At 29.5% G+C, this 22,172-nt stretch overlaps 2 protein-coding genes and 1 long non-coding RNA gene across 4 annotated transcripts; 1 reads left to right on the top strand and 2 right to left on the bottom strand.

Moving 5' to 3' along the window:
• Positions 1–6,733: 6,733 nt before the first annotated feature.
• Positions 6,734–18,485, top strand: Ip6k (Inositol hexakisphosphate kinase). Its single transcript, XM_011051215.2, has 5 exons — positions 6,734–7,719; positions 12,680–12,755; positions 13,050–13,206; positions 16,466–16,690; positions 16,981–18,485. The coding sequence occupies exons 1-5, from the start codon at positions 7,646–7,648 to the stop codon at positions 17,208–17,210; spliced, it is 762 nt and encodes a 253-aa protein (XP_011049517.1). The 5' UTR covers positions 6,734–7,645; the 3' UTR covers positions 17,211–18,485.
• Positions 13,905–16,468, bottom strand: LOC147907061 (uncharacterized). The gene is made up of 2 exons (XR_015547700.1): positions 14,225–16,468; positions 13,905–14,074 (listed from the first exon to the last, which is right to left on the bottom strand). It is a non-coding gene; the product is annotated as an uncharacterized LOC147907061 (long non-coding RNA).
• LOC105143145 (mini-chromosome maintenance complex-binding protein) lies at positions 16,747–22,110 on the bottom strand. Of its 2 annotated transcripts, XM_087414341.1 has the most exons (10): positions 21,884–22,110; positions 20,978–21,252; positions 20,042–20,398; positions 19,640–19,965; positions 19,381–19,560; positions 19,076–19,319; positions 18,830–19,003; positions 18,532–18,725; positions 17,181–17,235; positions 16,747–17,082 (listed from the first exon to the last, which is right to left on the bottom strand). In XM_087414341.1, the coding sequence occupies exons 1-9, from the start codon at positions 21,888–21,890 to the stop codon at positions 17,232–17,234; spliced, it is 1,761 nt and encodes a 586-aa protein (XP_087270467.1). In that variant the 5' UTR covers positions 21,891–22,110; the 3' UTR covers positions 16,747–17,082; positions 17,181–17,231. The 2 variants fall into 2 exon arrangements, with proteins under 2 accessions (XP_087270467.1, XP_087270466.1); XM_087414340.1 differs by having other exon boundaries at positions 17,181–18,725.
• Positions 22,111–22,172: the final 62 nt, after the last annotated feature.

Raw genomic sequence — 22,172 nt, 5'->3', positions numbered from 1 at the left:
TTACTAATTTATAGTAATAATAACTAAAAATGATACTCCTGACTATAATTGTTTTATCATACGATTATAGTTACAAGTACGATGTACTTTTCTTTCGCAGTGAGGATGGGAGATTTATTGAATGTCCCAGGATCTCCGGATTCTGGAGGATCTGGGTATCTCACGGTGACACAAGGAAGTCGCGATCGCACCGACACGATTATCGCGATTATCGCGCCAATCAGCCGTTAATGATAGATTTCGTCACAAATATTTTCGATAATATTTCACATTGTCTTCCTTGAGCTTTCAGCGAACAATGTCGCTCCTTGAAAGGATCCCAAGAAAATTGAACTTCGATATCTCCGACGTGATTGCTGCTTTACTGATTCAATAGGATTTACACATATATGATTTACGTGTCATCACATCACTACACACTACTGCACCAATATTGCACGCACACATTCGCACAAATTTTCTAAGCCATTAATCTTTCATATTAGATATTAAGATATCTAATTCTAAGAACTCAATATTGCTTGTTCATGTAATCTCTAGGTCCAACTAAGATTGTTTTGTATGTACAAAGTATAAAACTCTAAAGCAAATATTGTTACAAGTCGATACCAGAAACCGATAATAAAACTGCAATTTTCCATTTTTTTTGTTTTTGAGCATAAAGTCGACCGACTTGGACTACATTACCGTGTATACTTTAAATGCGTAAAAAAGGATTTTAAATCTGCAAAGATGATTAAAAAAATACCTATATAAAAAATAATCGAATTCGATCGATAAAACAGATGACTTTGTGATCACCTTAAGGTTATGGCTCACAGAAAAACCTATCGTTTCTACCAATATAGATTAACTTTAATCTCAGTTCAACTTACTCATTTTTTTGTAATTCTTAGAACTAGAGAAAGATAAAAATTTAGTTGAATCGAAATTAAAATTAAACTACATTGGTAGAAACAAGTAAAGTCCTGAAGCACAATAGATGTTGTATTAAGCTTTAAGTATTAAGATGAATATTCATAATCGGTTCTTCAAGACTGTCTCAAGTAATATCTTAAGATGCTAATACGGCTCTATAATTGGTTCATGACATCTTAAGACTTACTTATTACAGTTTTAAATATAAGAATCCTCTCTGATAGCACTTTATTTGAGGGATGTCCTTTAGAAACCTGTGTTATTAGGGAAATGATTAAAAAATGGACCAATATCATAGTCGATTATTCTTCCCACATTCGATTGTAATTGATCAATTTCTTACGGCTCAAGGATTACTACCTAACTGTGATAACTTATGATTTAAATCTAATGAGGGGAATTAAGGGCAAGACTAATCATATTAAAGAATTTTACAATAGTTGCAGAGTCACTTTCTCTGCTGAAAGCAGCCAATAAAAATTATGATCTTGCGTCTCCAAACGCTCGACCGTCGATATTCTTGGATTCTTATGATTACAACTACAATTTTTTTTACGTATAACAGCTTTTAGACAAGTTTCAAGGTTTAATTTATATGTTAAATTAAAGTTCATTTGTAATGTGGAAATAATAATTTCGTTATTTATAACGAAAACGTAAAACAATAGATTTGAAATAAATTAATATTTGTATACCTCGACATTGCTTTACTAAATGCTGAGTACAGCACTGTAAATAATGTGCCATTTTATTATGTTTATATTTTTGCTGGAAATAGTAGATAAAGCGAAAATATATTATTAAAAAGCTATATTTATATCGCTAAAGCATAATATAGTCAATAAAGTGTTTTAACTTTTGATATTAAATACAGCTGCAAACAAACTTTTATATTATGCTTGGGAAAACAGCTTCATCGTGCAATCTTATGTTAATGATAAATAAAATATTGCGGTAAAAGTCAAAAGCTAAACAAAGTCATTTGAGTAACGGTAATAAAGATAAAGGAAAATAAAAAGTTTATTAATATTTCAAAGCAAATTATCTAAAGAGAAGAAAGAAAAGAAGAGGCATTTTAGACTCTACAATAAAATATTCAGCAAACGGTTAAATCACAAACATTAATGAAAATTGAGAAAAGCTAAAATATGTTTTATTACATACAAAGTGTATGAAATCAGTAACATAAATTTATACGTAGCAATATGTTATGTTTTAACATGAATATAAAATATAGAATAGATATAAAGTATTTTTTTTATTTGATACTATAGAAAAGTGATATAATTATCAATATAGTTATCGATAAAATAAGATAGACGAACATGTAAAAATGAAAATCCGGTTGAAGCAACGGACGAGAAATGTAATTTTAATCTATAATCCCGTAAAATATGTGAAGTCAGATCTTGCAACATATTTTAAATTTAAATATTAATCTTTTAATAAATGCGCTCCAGACATGAACGTACAATAGAAAACTATCTCTTGCAGCTCGTAAACAGGGAGGTAATTTTTTTCTTGGTGAGCATAGCGAAAAGAATTCACAGCGCAAATATGCAAGCGGATTATGTAACACTACATGATCAGGATATATACTTTACTAGCTTGCAACGTATTTATCTAAATATCTATGGTTCTGTGAATATCCGTGAACACCTTTACAGAAATCTAATACTGGCCAATATTAAAAGACAGCATAATTACTCATTTTAAGTATTAAGGACACTATTGTTTAGTAATTTTAGTACACCAAATAAATAATTAATTTCTGTCTTTCAGTAATAAATTGTCCAGTATTAGATTTCTGTAAGGGTATCTATTGAGACAAGTTATGACGTCCATAAAAAATTGAATATACGGAAGAAGATCAATCCCCATTGACTTGTCCTTGACTCTCCAGTGGGAAAATGCGTATTTAGCTAGATTCGACTTTGAATAAACTGAAGCAGGCAGGAGTTTACTGTTTTGTCGATTCTTTCAGAAATCCAATTTAATACTGGACATTACTTATTTCGAGTACTAAAAACCAAATTAATCATTTTGAACATCAGCTTTTAATATTCAAAATAAGGAATTAATTACTCTCAATATTAAATTTATGTAATGGGTGTATCTGCTTGTAAATATTTATTAATTTAAATTGATTTTTAATGCGTAATTATTTAAAAAATGATGTGTCCTATGTCTTTATAAAGTCTTTATAAAGTTTACATTCGTATCGTAATTTAAATTAATAATGTTTAAAATAATGTACAAGTCTCTCATGAGTTTCATCAAATCACGTTATCAATATTCTAGTAAGCATTGTGCAAAAAAAATAATTATTATATTACATAAACTTCCGAGCGACGAACATATTTATAATATTAACGACAGTATTATAATAATACTATTACCTATTAATTACCATCTTGCAAACCGCTGACGAAATTAATTTCGCTAGTTTAACGAACGAAACTTTCAGCAAATTGCGAGCATCAGCAAATTAATTATTAATTGTAACGGTAGATAAATATATGTTCTGCCGGTAACGAACTTAGCCACTAACTAGCAGTAAATCTCTCGGAATTGCTCTCGTGACAATTAAGTTAACATGAATTTAATAAATAAGAAAATATTATTTCCTCGCGTTTACTTTTAAATCTTTAGAAGAATATAGTTTAACAATTCGCCTTATCGCGCAGAAATGAATAAGTACGAAAGAAATTTTGCGGATTTTGCGGTTTTGCGCGCCTTATATCTCGCTGTCGGAGAAATGATTAAAATCACGTCTGATATAACAATGTATTATTTTATTGTACGTCGGAAATAGTTTTACGAACGACTCAAATTCACCTTGTTGAAATATTATCCTCCAACAATAGCTATACGACGTACAACAGAAATCGGAAATCAATATATTCTACCTACACTTCTACGAGCATCGCCAGCTATAATTTACAGTGTATACATTCCATGAAAAACATACGCAAACAATACCGTAACGCTATTCACAGACATTTTTTAATAATCCATGTATTAAAAAATATATATTATTCTTACTTCATATGCTGTTCATATACTGCGTCACATCAGTATTGTAAAAGCGAGACAAAAGCCATTCATGAAACCTATCAGATTACTTTATTTTTTATTCGCGATTTTATTTATATTATATATTTATTTTATATATATATATATATTTGTAAAAAATTGAAAATATATTTCATACACCTAAATGTTTATTGATAAAGGCGTATTATCGAATAAATTTTTGTGTTAAATTACAATTACCCACAGATGATAATCTAAACATTGGTTAATCCAATCAGGTATTATCAATTCACAGTGATTTTATCAACGTCAAATAATAAAATTTATGTTACTAATCATCGATAAAATCAAATATGATAAATTTAACTCGATCTAATAAAAAAAGATCGACATTATTAAATTATAATAGACATTTAAAAATTAAGCGAAAAATATTTTATTCTTTGATTACTTAAATATTATTGTGCGTATTATTGTGTGTATATTTTTCAGTGACATAATTCAAACAGAACGCGAACGATCCAATCGTATGTACTAAAAGTTAGGCTAATTCTACAATGTGCTTTTTGTTTTCTGTTTCTTGCTATTTGTCTCTTGTCTTATTCCAAAAAGGCAAGAGACAAACAGAGACAGCAAGAAACAGGAAACAAAGAGCACATTGCAAAATTAGCTTTAATGATCCATCTTTATTACAAAGCATAAAAGTTCAGCAAACATGTTTTCAGTGAATGTTCCACACTCCAAGTAAACATGTTTATAGCATTTGGAAAACAAAAAGGAACATAAAAAAATGTTTGTAAAACGAAAAATAAAAAAAATCAAAACCGAGAGTTCTTTCAAAACACACGATACATTTTTAATAAATAAGAATCATTACTGTATTATAAATAATTTGTTCATATACTTTATATTAATCGTTTTTCGAAGATTTATTCTTAAATACGGCCCATTATACTATTATGAAACTATATCATGAGACTTATAAAAATCAGAGTGCCATGATACTTATGTTCGCTCGAGACCGCTTTCGTGAGAAGAATGAGTGATGCATTCAACCCCTTGTATCGATTTTCGCCAGAGTTACTCTGGAGACCGTTCCGCTTGCTACTTAAATGTCCCCTAGTTACCGATGAAACGTGAAAGAAACGAGGAAGTGTCTGCAGCTTTTTAGCAAACTAAGGAATACTCGTCATTCTAGACTGGCATTAAGAGAATAAATAGTAAATACAAGAAAACATGAAGAATTTATACAAAAGAATTAAACGACAAGTCTCCACTGTCCTCATTTTCCTAGTAAGTAAAATAAATTTAATAAACACTATTCGTAATAAATATAAATTATCGTATTTAATATTAAAAATATGTAATTTGCACCATATAAAAAAATCATCATTTATAATATCACATTGATTTATAATCCAGTAAACATCGACTGCGAATATAACAACAATGTTATAATTTCACACTCAATACAACTGTTGTTACGTGCAACTGCAGTTATGTATACATGTATTAAGTTACATTTGTATTGTTGAGTGTGACATTATAACATTAGTATTTACCGGATTAAAAATCAATAATATTATAAGCAATAATTTTTTGGTTTAGTAAAATTATAACACTACTGTTATGTTTTAGTTGATATTTACTGGATAATCTCCAAGATCTTAAATTTAATTTTTTTAATTTGTCTTAATTTTAATCTTGATTTAATTTACTTTATGTTTTTCTAATTAAAAAAAAATTAAACGAATATTAAAAAATAAATTAATCTACATTGGTAGAAAGAGATATAAAAAGCTTTCTATTTCTTTATCGAGTGTATAGAACTATGTACGCAGTTACTGTAAATCGCTACATCGAGTGTTACAGGAAAAATGAGTACAGGGTCGCTATTAATACAATATATAGTCATTACAGCAAGTAAGAAGGCAACGAAAAGTCGATGACTGCAGCTAATGTCTTTTTATACTACTCGTTTACTACTAATGTTAAAAAAAAAACATTTATCACTACAAAGACCATTAGCGTCGAATGTACAATATAAAAAACGAGAGAAACGTAACGTCATGGCATTATCCTCTAAACGGGAGACCTTATATAAAGTCTGATTATAAGCGATTTTGTTAAAATTCTGCGAGAGAAAAAGATATATGTACTGTCTCTCTATATACATATACTATCTCACTCTAATTTATGCTATTTCACTTTATAATCTTATTAAAATTACAGAGTGAAATAATGTAAGTAAAAGTAAAAAAGGACATATACTGGGAGGTAGTATAACTTTCCTTTTATATCTAAGAAACACACACAAGTCTACAAAAATTCAAAATGACTATTTTGATTTTTAATATCAATGAATTAAATTTGATAACAAAAAAAAATCATCATTTTGGCTTTCATGATGTGAAAATATAGTCATTTTGACTTCTATGACGTTAAAAAGTCATTTTGACTTTCTCTTGACTTGATATGTTTCTTAAATTGGATTTTGGATAAAATCATGGTCAGACTTTATTACAGTATTTTTAGATATCAAAGGAACAATGTGATAAATCAATTCTTTTTCTTAAATAACATTTTATTTTTAGCTTTTAAAGTGCGTCAAAGTGATTAATTTACATTTTAACTTGTATCAAAATGTAAATCAATCCATTTCTGTGGTTAGTTTCGAAATAAGCAACGTCGCTTTTAATGCACTTAGTAAATAATAAACTAAATTTTTGAATCAAATTAAATTATATTTTCTTAAATTGTCTAACTACATTGTTTTAGTTGAATTAATCAATAAGATAAGGAACAGTGACGAATCTATAAATATGATTAAAAATCAATCAAATTGGATATAATTTGACACTACGAATTTAACAGTTTATCCTAAACCATTACGTCGACTCGAGGCATAGCAAGGGGTTAATGACCGATAACGCGTTTAAGGGTGAATTCGAGGGTGAATCCGACAATCATATGTACCAAAGACGCGGCGTTCCGCACGATTGAGCGGTACGGATATGCGCTGACATGACTCCGATGGTGTGTCGAACCCTTTAAAGGGCGGTGCGCTGAAATGGAGGGGCGTCTTTAGTAGGACACGGCTTGCAGCACTATGTATCTTCGGGTCGGCTATATACAGTATTGTTTCACTGACGCGCCGGCCGCGTGTGCAACGGTTCGCGCGATCGCCGTCGGTGCCGACGCCAGGATCCTCGATCGATCCCTCCCGGCCGACCGTGGATCGAGCGGCGGACGGCCCGATCGCTTCCAGTCGGCGATCATCCTCGGCGTGGTCGTGCAACGTTCGACGGAACGGTTGACGATCCTCCTAATGCGGTCTTAACGATCACTCGAATAGCGATTCCAACTGTGGCACAAACGGAAGAATTCGGATCGATACTAATTGACGACGGGTGCGTTCCTCGATGGTGATCGACCGTCGCAAACTGCAAACGATCGAGCGAATGAAGAACGGATGAGGAGAGGATTTTCGCCAAGTATACGATGAACATATAGGATAAGAAGAATTTTGTAGACGATAAAAAGAAGGTATTATGCTCCGGTAGAAACGCATATTCAATCACAAGAAAAACAGGAGAAAAACATGAGAGGAAATCTTGGATCGATAATCTCGTTGAGCGTCGTCGCGTTGTGACTCATTTACGACTACACGTGATAAGGATCGATAGAAAAAATGGTATTCGACGCGATGTGCGAGGAGCAGAGGAAGCAATTCTTCAGACAAAGCTATGGCTCTCATTTACCCGGGTAAGTGCAATCTGTCAATGATTAATTAATTGTTCCATTCACTGCTTTCAATCCGCGATTAATTCGCTATTACAGGCACTTCTCTTCTGTTTATCGATTTTCCTTCTACATCTTGTTTACGTTTATTACAAAACTGTTGAAGCCTTACTAATTTAATACATGTTTATCTCGATGTTTATTGAGAGAAAAGTGTTTGGTATTTGTGATAATAATTGTAATAGTATAATAATTATGATTAGAAGCTTAATTTTCATAGTTATTACTGACATAACGTTAGTAATAATAATAATTGTATTCATAAAGTGCCGCCAAAACAATTATAATTAAATTATGATAACTGCAATCAATTGTTTCTCTCAGCGTTATATTCTGTGAAGACATTTCTATTTCATATTGAAATATTAAAAGTAATTTATATATTCGTATTGAAAATATTAAAATACTCTCGATAAACTCGGCAATTGCGAGTTATTATTGAGATACTTTAATCAAATATGAAAGCAAAATAAAATTTAGAAAGTAATGGACCGCTCAATATATCGATAGGAACAAGAAAATAATGCAACATTGTTTTTAGTGACAAAAACTTTATCACTAAAATTAGTTTAACGATTACAAGAATCTAATTGAATTTAGCATCGTTATGATAGGTACTAAATGTCTCGTTTACATTGCGTAATGCATGCAGATGTATGGCGTCAAACAACTGTTCCTAATTAAATGGATATTGTACACGACATGCACACAACTTTTCATTGATCATTGACAAATTTACTCGATAATAAGTAAAAAATCTACTCGATAAGTAAACGTCAACTTTCTCATATCTTTTTTATTTTTACGCTCGTTCTATATTTTCAATTATAAATGAAAGTATATATATATATATATATATATATAAACTGTCCTATCTTTCATGCAAATGTATGTACATAATTTCACTCATAGTAGAAAGTTATTATGAAAATATACATCTAAATATTCATTCATTTATTATTACAAATGAAAATGAAAATTGCGAAATAATACGCTTCTCAAGAGAAAAAAAATTATACAGTTATAATATAAATAATAATGAATAATATATAAATTTCTTTCTTTCTACTGTTATTTAAAAACGTAAATGATGATAATTAAATCTCAAAAATTGTATATGTCTGTATGTGCAATTGCAAAAACTTTGTTAAATTACGCGTGAATTATACACCACAATATTAATATCATTACTTCTTTAAAGAAAGTTCAAATCTTACAATTAATTTTTATGCTGGATTGTATGTATAGTAACGGTACCATAACTACACGCAATCACATTCATATTAAAATAAGGATATAAAATGTATGGAGAGAATATTTAATATCCACACACACATACACGTTATTTGTCCGTGAAGCGGCTATAAGCAACATACATATAATTACGCTAAGTGTGAGCATCAAGTGTTCAATAAAATTCCAAATTCAGAAAAAAATCTCCGTGTTTATTTGCGGCAATATAAATAAGTAATTAATGGGAATAATTAGATAAATATCAATTGATGTTTATAATTATTCTATTGGAATTCTATTTTTAATTTATTGCGACAAAAATTATAGTTTGTCACAATTCTCTTTTTATTTTTCTCGCTATTCCTTTGACTATTTTCAAATGCAAAATTTATTTTATTTTACGTAAAATATCTATATCATTAAAAATTGTATTTACTGGGAATAATACTTAAATAAATGTTTATAAAGACTAAACGTATAAATAGAACGTTTAGTCTTTATAATCTTAATAAAAACGCAGAAAGCGTGAAATTGATTCCACAAGGAAATCACATGTGATCGAAGGATTTTCAATGAAATCACGCCTATTCTACAGAGATTAAATCTAAATTTTTTCTTCGCAAACGATTCTAAACGATCTAATTCTAACCGATTCGATTTTCAGTCCAATACATACACACACAGAAACCGCAAAAATGATATTTAAACTACTGATAAAATCTGTTAAAATCGGCTATGATATTAAATAATTTGACATTAGAAAATTTGAAATTTGGAAATTACCTACGTGATAATATCTTGAAACTTAAATAAAAATAAATATACGAATGACATATATTGCAAATGATTATAAAGTATTTATTATTATATATTAATTAATTTGTATAAACTAATTAATTGATTTATGAATTTGAAAAATTAATTAATTGGAGAATATAAAATATCAATTATAAAAATTATGGTGAATTTCTGAAATCATGCAGATGAATAAAAACGAAGTTTAAAATTTTTTAATTAGAGAGAGAAAGAGAGATTAATATTAAACAAATTGATGATTTTCAAAAACTGAACATATTCCAAAGATATTGATGTCAGTTTAACCTATTTAAAATTTTTATAAAATTTTAATAGTGTAAAAGCCTTTATAGAATACATTATTATTATAAAAATTAATATATGACACTCAAAATAAGATTTTCTTTTATACTTATAATCTTTGATATTCAATGTAATATAATTAGAAATCTGAATGCCAACTAATACATATGATGATACGCGAAAAATCAACTGCAGTAAAGCGGCCTTTCTTATAACGTACCTATATAGCATCAAATACATTATGCATTCGCAATATTTACTGATCGCACGGACATCGGACAAGAAAATCGAAGTAGCATATGTGTCTCGATTTCCAGATTATATCATATTCAAACTAGATCATCGGATGACCCACCGGAAGCGTGCATACCCGAAGTATTGACCTCGAAAGCGATGGTACCGCGGTTGGTACCGTGCCAATTTACACTCCCACATTCCTGCTATAAAGCTATATCACGCGCAAAACTACCCTTCTGTATTCTGGCGAATCACCTCGAATTATTTATCATGATTTACCTTAGCTCCGGAATATCGATCCGAATGAGAAAAGACGCGGATCGAAATGGACGGACGAGTTGCTCGAGAGAAAAAGCACTGTCTGAGAAAAATAGAAACGCCCCAATTAACTGTTTCCATCAGATTTATGCTATTATACCTTTCTCATTACAACAAAAATGGATAACAAGAAATGACCGATAGCAAGCAAGTTGATTATCGAGAACTTCTTTTTCATGAAAAGATCTAGTTTTCACTTGCATCTTAAAACGGAAAGAAAGTTTCTAAAAACTACTGATCTCGAATTTAATATACAATCTTGAACTTTTTCTTTAGAATATTAAGTATTATAGTATTATCCTAGTATATATAATTTCTAAATTATAAAAGAGATAGAAGAAACTTATTTCTAGATGCAATAAGAAAGAAGTAAAACTTATACATTTAAATACGAAGAAACCTGTACGGAAAAAAACAATTTTGCTAAAGTATCTACAAAATTAGCTAGACACAGATCTGAAAATAATTTTGGATTATTAGAATAATTACATAGTAATCTCAAGCATGATAAGCAAGGATACAAAAAGCTTTGATATTCTAGCAACTAATTTGAGTATTCTATATAATTATTCTACGCGCGATAAAAGTATGGATGGACAAATGAGGTAAAATCTTAGTTGAATCAAGTCCTTCTTGGTATTGAAGAGAAGTAAATTTTATTCTAATGATTTTGATAGTCCAGCAAAATCATTTTCAGACCTGTATTTAGCTAAATTTTAGATACTTAGCAAAACCATCCTTTTTCTATAACAGTAATATTTCAAACGATCTGCTAGATATCGAGACACTTCACTTTTTTGACACTGATCTTATGATGGACACGGGAAGATGGTTCAACGACCCAGATACGATTTATTCAGATCTTAATAGTCGAGACTCGTGACAACCGTGTAGGAGTGACTTCAGCTGGTTATCCCACCGTGACCGCTACAAAGTGAAGGCTCCATTTACTGGGTCACCGGTAGTCCGCTTTTACGGTTCTGCGATTATTTTATTTAGGGATCGGCCGTGATCGTGTCATTCTCTCAGAAGCATTTAAAGCGATATCCACACAGTCTACAATTAATAAATGTTAAATGCAGAGTATATTAAATGCTGAAAATATTTTTCTAAATTTCGAGTTAATTCGTATAAATATTTCTGAGAAGTTTCGTGACGAAATAATTAAGACATATACTTTAGTCTTTTAACAATATATATATTATCCTATATTCTAAGAAAAAAATTGTCAATTTGATTAAATTAGTTTACTTTAGTCTTTATTTTTTTCGTTAGATGTATATATTTAAGTTATTTATAATATATATAAATTTGACTCTCAAAATTTGAGACTCAAATATACATTTTTCAACAAAAAATAAACTAAATTAATTTAATCAAATTAACAACTTTTTTTCTCAGTATAATCCACGTCCTTCATCTTAAGATTCACTGATCTCGATTCTTCTGAATCATACTATTTTAGTTATTTACGGTATACTTAATACAGAAGTTACAAGGTAAGTATACCTCGCGTGCAAGTACGCTTTTTTTTCTCAGAATATAAAGTATATTTTATTGTATCTTACACCATCGTAGTAAGTAGCAACATAACATAATGAATATAGATTCTACGAAGAAGCTCCCATATATACGTACATTGATATATCACATAAGATATCTAATTGTAAGGTATTAGATACGTTTCACTAGACAGAAAAATGGCTATAACATGTTCAGTGTTCACGTAATAGATCATAATTTTGCACGCTACACTGTCTATATTTCTTTCCTTATCATATTTTGGTCATGGAAAAATAGACTGCAAATTGATCGAAAAATCTTACGTCAAACATTACATATTGTACAGTTGATTTGTTGCTCTGTCACAATAATGAAACAATGTAACATAATACTAATGCAATTTCTTACTTCAAGAAAAAAAATTCAATTTCTTTAAAGGAGTTTTGAGGAATGCAATAGTGTCATTACATCTAAATTTATAATGTTTTAAAATTCATATTGTGCTACCTTTACTGCAAGTTACATGTACTTTTAGGTACACGGGTCATTGTCCCACCCTCAAATTTCGCGTTGGAAAGAGATTCGGAGCGAGTACAGAGGAGATAATGAAGGTAAGAAAAAAAAATATCAAAAAACTGGAAATTAAATTTTCAAAATGAGAGAGATGTACTTATTTATAGAGAAACTTGAGTAAAGAAGATTATACGATTATAAGATTTTATGATTATATAATTAATAATCGTAAAATCAAAAGGTTATCAAAAGATTATAATAGAAATGAATTAAATTATCAAAATAAAGGAGATGTATATAGAGAAACTTGAACAAAAAAATTTTTTAATACTCGCAAAATATTATGAATAATCAAGTTGGACAGTTAAAAGTTTAATTTTGTATTGTCACAGGAATTATTAGAAAAGAAGATTCTTAAGACTGGACCATATAGACCAAAGTCCGGCAGAGAAGCCGAGTTACCAACTCTTCAAGATAAAGAAATCAGAAGAGATTGGCCTAGCGAACCTGGATCGTACAAGGCACCTCCATATATTCTAGGATATACCGGTAAGACAGGACATCCCTTTAAACATTCTTTTAATCGCAAGTAAATTAAAAAAAAAAATTGTTAAAATTGAGAGATATCAATATTTTATAATATATTATATATGATTGCTCTTGTGTTAATAAAGTGATATTAAATATTTTAATAAATAAAATGTAAAATTTAATTTTTGTCGAAATATAAAAGTTTTTGTAAGTTATAATTAAAAAAGAGAAATATTTTTATTTGTGTTTATATTTTTTAAAAGCTTCATTTCAAAACATTTATCAAAATTTTGTGATAATATTGATAAAAAATTCTGAAATTAAGCTTTCAAAATGAAAAATAAATAAAAATATTTTCTTTTTTATTCACTTAGTCTATATATATATATATTTCGGCAAAAATTGAATTTTATATTTTAATAGTTAAAATATTTAATTAGGAAATTTGGAATACATTGCATGTAAATGACTTTACATCCTTTCCCACAAAAGAAAGGCCTAATAACAATCCAAAATAGAAATCGCGATTAAGATCCTTATTTTATCGCTTCAAACTACCGACGTAGAATTGCTCTGATACGACCTTCAATACACGCGATTACTATTAGTGAGCATCGCGCTAAGCGACCTAAATCGTTGTAATTAGTTGGCGTATTGCATCGCGCACAGAACTAACTATATCTTAAAAATATATACACATGTATTATATAAATCACTTTCTTTTTTGTTTCTAATGCAAATTTATATTTTTAAATATATTTAATCATCGGGAAAACACTTTCACATCTTTCTCCTCAAATTGATTGCTTCAAAAATAATATAAAAAATAATCAAACGCTCACCAGTACGATGCGCAACAGCGGAGGTTGAAGTATGTAATAAATATCTGTAAAATACAAATATATTATCAAATATTAAATATTGTTTAAAAAAATTAATAACGTTTTATAAAATAATTATATCTAAATAAATACTTGACAGAAAAATTACACTTCATAGATAACAATAATTTTTTAAGCGAATCACAAATGCTTACCCACGGTTGCCCCGCCGTCGCCTGATGCCTCCCCGGCCTCCTCCTCCTCTCCTCTCCTTTCCATGGCAAACAAGACACAATCACTTTTTCTATAATTTTCCACTTATCACTAATATCACTACATTATGATGGAAAAACTAACCGCGTGCCTAAATTCACACCATTCATTGCAGCGGAACGTCGCACCTGTTGACACAAAGAGCACATAATCGCGGTTTTTAGGCCGGTTATCGTCGCCTATTATAGCGATCTTGTTGCGATACATTATAATGAATGAATACATTATTATAGATTCGTTTATAGTATAAATATACGTAGAGCTAGAACAACCCAGTTGACATCAATTAAAACTACTAAAAGTAACATAATATCTATGTTGTAAGAGGTCTATTTGCATATACTTAATACTCTTACGAACAGAATAATGAGATAAATTAATTGATATAAAGAAAACACATATAATTGCTTACTTAAAAAATTATCCACTTTGCCTACATATTTTTTTTAAAGCAATTATATATCTTCTTTACTCCAATTGGTTCACTTCAGTTCATAAAAGTAAAAGTTAATGTACGATTATATAAAAATTAATTGTTTACGAATATTTAATATTTTATGTTAATTGTGCCAAAAAAATTATCTCATATTATTGATTTTTTTTTATATCTTTACCTTAATATTTTTATATGCAGAATTACAGGAATTATTTGTGTTGTATGAACTATTTTCTATAACAAAATTAATATATGCACATTGAAATATTAAGTGAAAGAGGTATATTTGGCTAAAATGAGAAAGAAAGTGCAAAATTTTCTTTGTAGTTAAGTCTAGTACAAAAATCAAAAACTAACTCATCATTTCACATGCAACAATGGTAACTAAGTGTTATATTTGTTATTAAATGCAAAATTATAACATAAATGTTACGTTGCTTTAATTAGTGTCGACTGAGAAAATGAATGTACCCACATAGGACGCCGTAAACGCCATTTGCAAATGTCGCCCGATCGCCGATTCCGATAATTTCGATCGAAGAAATCTCGCGAACTATGCATCTCAAAAGGTCAACGATATGACATACGCCGATTTTACATCACATAGTTAACAAAGACCAGGTTAATTACAACCATATTCACTAATTAAACATTTTACGTCACAACACTGCACTGCACAATTCGTCAACCGTCTCACGCATCTACAACGACATTTTCCTACTGAAAATTTGAAAGTGTTGCCAACTTTAGTACGATATGATACAAGTCAATTAACGACTAATTGAGATAAATCTGAAAATCAAACCTACAATCGAAAGGTAGTATATTGAACGTGTAAAAATTCCGTGTATTATTAATAAATGTGTATATTATTAAGCAATCGATACATGAAATCTTTTTATTATCTTATTTGTTCTGGCGATTCGTTCTACGATTAGGCGGAAAATTCAAAATGTGCCGCAGAGATACACGATTACAGAAATAATTATTTCGCGTGAATATTATTACTGCTATTGATAAAAAGCGATTAAATTATTATAAAAATGATCAATTGAATTATTATAAAAATATGAAGAATTTAATTTAATTTTCTTTATTTATTAAAAAAAATATAGCGTTATATTCGAATAATTGTTTCCAATTTCGGTCCTAGAATTAATAAAGTTGCAATTGTTTTTTATAATATTTTAATAATACTATAAAATTAATCTGCATAAAAAGTTATTAATAAAATTAATTTGTGCAAAAACTGTATGTATGTATAAAAATTATGTATATATAAAAAATTATGTATATATATATATATATATATATGTAAAATTCATACTTTAAATTTTATCATATATTTTTTCAAATTATAAATGACGTTTTATATTTTTTTTTTCTCTAATTGAATGTATATTGACTACTATATAAAGTCTCTCTTAAGAATTCATTTGCAAAATTAATTAATTTACAAAAATTTTTTTAAGGCTGGATTGTTTTATCTCTTTCGATAAATTTCAATCTCGTTCTCTCTCTCTCTCTCTCTCTCTTTCCCACCATTTCTTTTATATATTGGATAAATTACACATAATTTATTCGAAAGTGGAACAGTCAATCCTAAGAAATGTATTTTTCCTCATCTTGATATTAATATGAAAATAAAAAGAATCGACTTATATCTTATATCTTATATCTTATACAATTCCTTTATAAAGGGATTTATATTTGATAATTTTTTTCATTATTCTCTGATTTATCACAGGATATATTCCTGGCTTCAACAATAGGTTTGGTCTATCTTTTATGAGAGCAGTGGAAGCTGGTGCCAAAGAATGGCACGAGGCACAAATGAAACTGAGAGCGCAACGAGATGCGATGAGGGCTCATGCCGAGCGAACAGATCCGAGAAATCTTCTGTCTCGAGCAAGAACCGACAATGTGGACATTGAGATCGATCACGGTCATGACAAAGACAGAAGGACCTATGGTACTTCATAATCGCATTATTTGTTATTCAGATTTAATATAGCAATGCAACAGATATGTTATTCCAATATAATTATTTAATCGTTTATTTCAAGATCAAAATATAAAATTAAAAAGATACTAAATGTACATAATAAGAAATTAATGAACGTTTATCTTAAAAAACTTAATACATAAGTAAAAATTTTTGCAGCAAAAATGTCTTTGTTACAATAAAAAATTTAAGTTCTATTGAAATTGAAAGCAAAATATCAAGTTACAAAAATTGATGCATTATTGTTACCGTTGCAGATTATCATGTCTCCCCAGAAAGACCGCCAATTGTCGGTTATACAGGTCACATTCCAGGAGCAAAGGGAGAAGTCGCGCTTTCCAAGAGGTACGCTCAAGCCGCTAGAAAAGGATTAGAGCGTGTCCAAAGGGAACGTGAAGAAAGGCTCAGTAGGACTAAAGATATGAACTCTGTTGAGAGAGTCCTTGACAATGCGTACCTTGACGAAACAGGACACACGCGTGCATAAGATGATACAGGAATATGGTTTCTAACTGCAGCATACAAAATGAGATAATAATGCGTTTAGACATTAAAGGGAAGAAAAACTGAGAATAAATGTAATAAAGAACAATCCAAGTAGCAAGGTAACGTTAAATATTATAACATCTTAATTATCTTTAATGTTAATTAAATGTTATTAAAAAATAAAACGTCATCTTGCTATTTAGAAAGTATTATAAGTATGATACAAGATATTTCCAAACATGTAACTTCCGAAATTTTGCCATGCAGACTTTGCTGTACTTAATGTTTTTACATTACTTATTTTTTTTCGTAATATCAAGAAAGAAGTGAGTAAATACAAATAATTATGTTAGAGAATAATCTAGTTGCAAAATTATTTATGTTTAAATTACGAAAGCTCCAAAATTATATAAGGATTACTTTTTGTACTCTAGTATTTTTGAGTTATAAGAGTAATACTAATAGATTTTACTCTTTCCTAATTTACGGACATAAATAATTTACAGTAGACTATTCAAATTTAGAAACAGATAGAATAATTATTAAAGCATGGAAATGTATTCCTGCGCGAAGTAAGTTTATTAATTTTTGAAGATGTATGTATTGAAATATATTGAAAAGATGAAGACAGAGATTTTTAAATCAAGGGGCTCTCCTTAACTAGTCTTCAAAGAGAAGTATGACAATCGAGAAATAAGCTAGATTGCAATTTAGAGAAATATTAATCATAATATTAGTATTTATCATAATATTTGTTCATCTAGAAATAAATTTATAGTAGAAATAAATCTACAAATGCGTGAGTTACTTCAATTGCTTTAAGCTTCTAATATTCAATAAATTTCTGCACATACATGCACCACGTAAATATGTACACGATCGTTTCACATTTAAAACATGAAAAGAATACAATTTTTGGGAATATTTCTACTGGGAAATATTTTCAAAGAAATGAATAGAGACGATTAATATACATGCTAGTTCCATTTCGACTTAAATAAAGGAAGACGTACGTCTAAACTTTAGAATTTACGAAATGGATTATAGCCGATGTACATGCTAAATATTCTAAAGCGCATGATACTTAATTGTAAATGTTTATTTGTCAAGGTATAACCATGTGATCTTTGCCTGTGTAAATACAAATTGAATCTTAAACTTCCGTCCTATTTAATATAAAAATGTATATATATATAAAATAGTACATAATTTTTACATTACTAATGAGATATTTATGAGAAATTCATGGGAAATAAATATTTGTATTAGTATCATATGATGTACATTTAGTATTATGATTCTTTCCTGGGTTCGACGATTACCTTCTACGTTGTGACAGCCTACTCATTCTTTCATTTTCCAACTGCACAACGTTCTTCCAGCAGTCTATATCTAACGTCGTTTGTCCGCAAGATAAGGCCATAACTTTGGCGAAAATCACCATTGCGTTTAGATCGTCCTTAGTTATATGATTCCTGTGTTCTCCGAGCAACTTCACAAAATCTTTTTGAATGATCTAAATAAAATAAAGAAATTATATATTGAAAATTATATATTATATTATATAAAATAAATTGAATGAATGTAGATGCTAGTGTCGAAAATCAAAATATAACATACTTTTGCCATTCCTTCGGTAAGATTGAAGGGCCTTGTGTACTTCAAGGTTTCTATGTATTGCCGAATATTAACTAATCGATTATCGTCTTTCAAATACTGATGTGCAGCTTCAGTTACTTGGCTATATAAATTTTCCGTTTCTGCATCAACATTTAAAACAACTTGCGTAGGACACTATAAATGAACATTTAATTAATATTCATAAATGCATATTTTTTATGCTGTAAATAAATATTATATATTTACAGGAACAAACGATTTCGCATCAGAAAAGATTAGAATCGGAATGTCCGTTTCGTATTCTATTGTATAAAACTGAAAGTCGTATTTTAGTTTTTGAAACATAAGTAAATCGGAGAGAGCTTGATAATTCTCTCTGCCAGTTGCAGTAAGTGTACCAGGGTTTAAACCTGTCTCATCTAATATAAGGTGCGTATTATCGCTTAGTTGGAGAATACCACTTGTCAGTCTATTACATTCGTAGTCCTTCCTAAAAATAAACAATGCGAATTTATTCACTGACATATGGGCATTCAGTAAAACAAACTTACTTCGGAATTAAAGCTAGTTCATTCAAATTCTCCAAAGTAATTTCCAAAAAGTAGCTTTTCTTTACAAATAATTTTAAAAAGTTATAAAACTCCTTCGGAAAAGTTTTATGTTTATTCACTGGGATATTCGTTATATTCAGCGGAAATGTAAAGAGACTAAACGATTCTTTTCTCAGATACCTAAAAATATCATAAAACATAACATAAATGACAGGTAAGTATGCTTATTTCTATAAATATACCAAAATAAAATGCCTACATCATAGAAAGCAAGTGGCATATCATGTAATCCGCAGCTAAAGTATCTCCAAACAGCAACTGACTCAATATTATGTGCAAATCACCTCTGATGAGTTGTGCTTTAGATAAAATTTCTGGAGCATTTATAATTATAGGTTTTGTAAGCTCAATTATTTTTACTGCATGTAATCGAGGTACTAGAGAAGCTGGTGGATTATGAGTTTGTATTTCAGCTTCATTCATCTCATCATCAGAACTTTGAATTATACTTAATGATGGATCCAACGATATAAATCCTATTATATCTATAACTTGGTTCAATTTTAAGACGGTATCATTGTAAATCTAAAGAGTATACATTATGATAATATTGAAAAGAAATATTGAGTTCGTTTTTTAAAAACATCGTATAATAAATTACCTTTACTATACAAGTTTTTCCACCATCAATTGGTATCGGAAAGTTCAATATATGATCTTCTGATAACACACTTTGAACTTTTGCACTGCCTTCAGCATCGGTCATATTTACATCATTATTATCTGCAGAGACTTTCTCTTTTTTCGTAACAGGTTCCGAGTAGTCCATTTCCTCTAAGTCGTTCTCATCTAGACTTCTTTTATTGGTACTGTCATTGTGTGTCGTTGTACGGGGTGTCTGTATGGCCATGCTCTCTTCCTTTGCCCAGTCATTTAATCCAGGTATAGAGATCACAACGTAAGTTTGTCTTCCCGAAGTTTGATTATTCTTGGAATATAACAAAACCATTTCATGCGGCTGTAATAAAAATAACCAAAATAAAATCAAAATAAAAATTAATAAATTACTTACACCGTATAAAAATATTGTAAACATATTAAGTGTGAACTGCACTTTCCTGATCTTAGTTTCTAGATCAGATAGAAAGAATTGAATCAGCATCTTTCTTCAACTTTATCAAAATCTCTTTTCAATTTGTTATTTCATAGAGGAAGCGATGTGCTTCAATTCATAAAAATGCATATTCTTATTACATCTATGAATAATCTTACATCCTAGCAATAATGTATGCAGTATTATACATGAGATAAGCTGTTCTCAAAGCATCCCACACCTGAACTGCATATTTTTTTAGACTCTGCTTCATATCCACTGCTCATATGGGAACAGAGATAATAGGCCTGTTTTTTTAACTGAACTTCTTGCATGGTTCATCTTTTCTCTTTTTCTCTCCAACATTGAGAAAAAAGAAAGAAAAATGAACAATGCAAGAATTTTAGCTAAAAAGAACAGACCTAATGCAACATTTAAACAGAGTCACATAAAATAGTTCTACAGAAGGATATATGGAAGGAAAATAAAACAGAGACAATTTACCAGACATTGAGCTGCATCCATGTACATTCCACATCTGATGTTACTCTCCCCAGTGCTTGTGTTCTTCACTTCGTATTGCTTCAAATAATACTCAGGATCATACATATCCTGAATCATCCCTCGGAATCTCACCAACTCTTTGTCTTTGATGTCATGCAATTGAGTATTATTTAATAAAGGTATTTTTGTCAGTATATTCCGACTTTCTAAAATCTTCTGACAGTTCAACTGATTTGAAACATAGTATTCAGGTGTCCAATCTCTTATTTCAACCGCTAGAATAAAAAAATTTTATACAAAGGATATTTTTCAATAAAAGACGTAGTGTAACACAATGAATTAATCATGCTTGTTTATCATTGACAACATATTAATATTTTACAAAGCTATTTTCTTTGCTTTAACACAATTAACGTATCATTTGTCTTCTGTTAGAAAGCAATCATTGGATCTGTTTTTTATAACTAAAACTATTATACGTTTGTGTTACTTAAAGTAAAACAGATATAAATTAGATGAAAATTGACGAAAGTAAAAAGAAAAATTCTAATGCAATTAGTGAGTCTTTCATGAAACAAGTCGGAATTCCGGTTGGAATTATTCTATTTTTTTCTACAAAACAATAGAAATCTAGAAAATAATTGAAAATAATTCCAATCAGAATAATTTCATAACACGTTCAGCAATAAAAAAAACCAACCTATAATATAGCAAAATAAAGAAATTTCTTTAACCCTGCAAAAATTTCCTGCATTTAGGTTTATAAAATTTATGTTTTATACCTTTTCGTCTTCCAAAAAGAAAATCTAAATATACATTTATTTTACTAAAAATATTAAAAATACAACAAGACAATGTAATCGAAAGAATTCAATAGCAGTGTATTAATTTCTCGTGTATACGTACATGTCATCTTGCAAACACGTGTTATCTCCCAGTAAATCGTAATCAATGAATATAAGCTGACAAGTCTACAAGATTAAATTTCTCGTTTCTCTTTCTCAAGTCAACAAATATCAACAATTTAGCGCAATAATTTGGCGGCAAAACGTAGACCATCGGATCCCCAATTGCGACTTTTGTGACACTCCAGGTGGCGCCGAAGACTTCTTTTTTTTTAGACTGTATAGCCTGTAACTAGAGAAAAACTTAAGAGAGGACATGAGGGTCTTTTTTCTGTAACACCGCGCATTAC

Source organism: Acromyrmex echinatior, chromosome 16, assembly GCF_024713525.1.
Source record: "Acromyrmex echinatior isolate Ae372 chromosome 16, ASM2471352v2, whole genome shotgun sequence".
Classification (NCBI taxonomy): Eukaryota; Metazoa; Arthropoda; class Insecta; order Hymenoptera; family Formicidae; genus Acromyrmex; species Acromyrmex echinatior.
The sequence above is the reverse complement of the archived record's forward strand: the minus strand, read 5'-3'. Positions and strand labels throughout refer to the sequence as shown.

Coding starts and splice junctions, on each gene's coding strand:
- Ip6k (XM_011051215.2), top strand. CDS start 7,646: ATGGTATTCGACGCGATGTGCGAGGAGCAGAGGAAGCAATTCTTCAGA. Junction 7,720..12,679: donor TATGGCTCTCATTTACCCGG/GTAAGTGCAATC, acceptor ATGTACTTTTAG/GTACACGGGTCATTGTCCCA. Junction 12,756..13,049: donor GTACAGAGGAGATAATGAAG/GTAAGAAAAAAA, acceptor GTATTGTCACAG/GAATTATTAGAAAAGAAGAT.
- LOC105143145 (XM_087414340.1), bottom strand. Junction 19,561..19,639: donor TGCCACTTGCTTTCTATGAT/GTAGGCATTTTA, acceptor TGATATTTTTAG/GTATCTGAGAAAAGAATCGT. Junction 19,320..19,380: donor GAACTAGCTTTAATTCCGAA/GTAAGTTTGTTT, acceptor GTTTATTTTTAG/GAAGGACTACGAATGTAATA.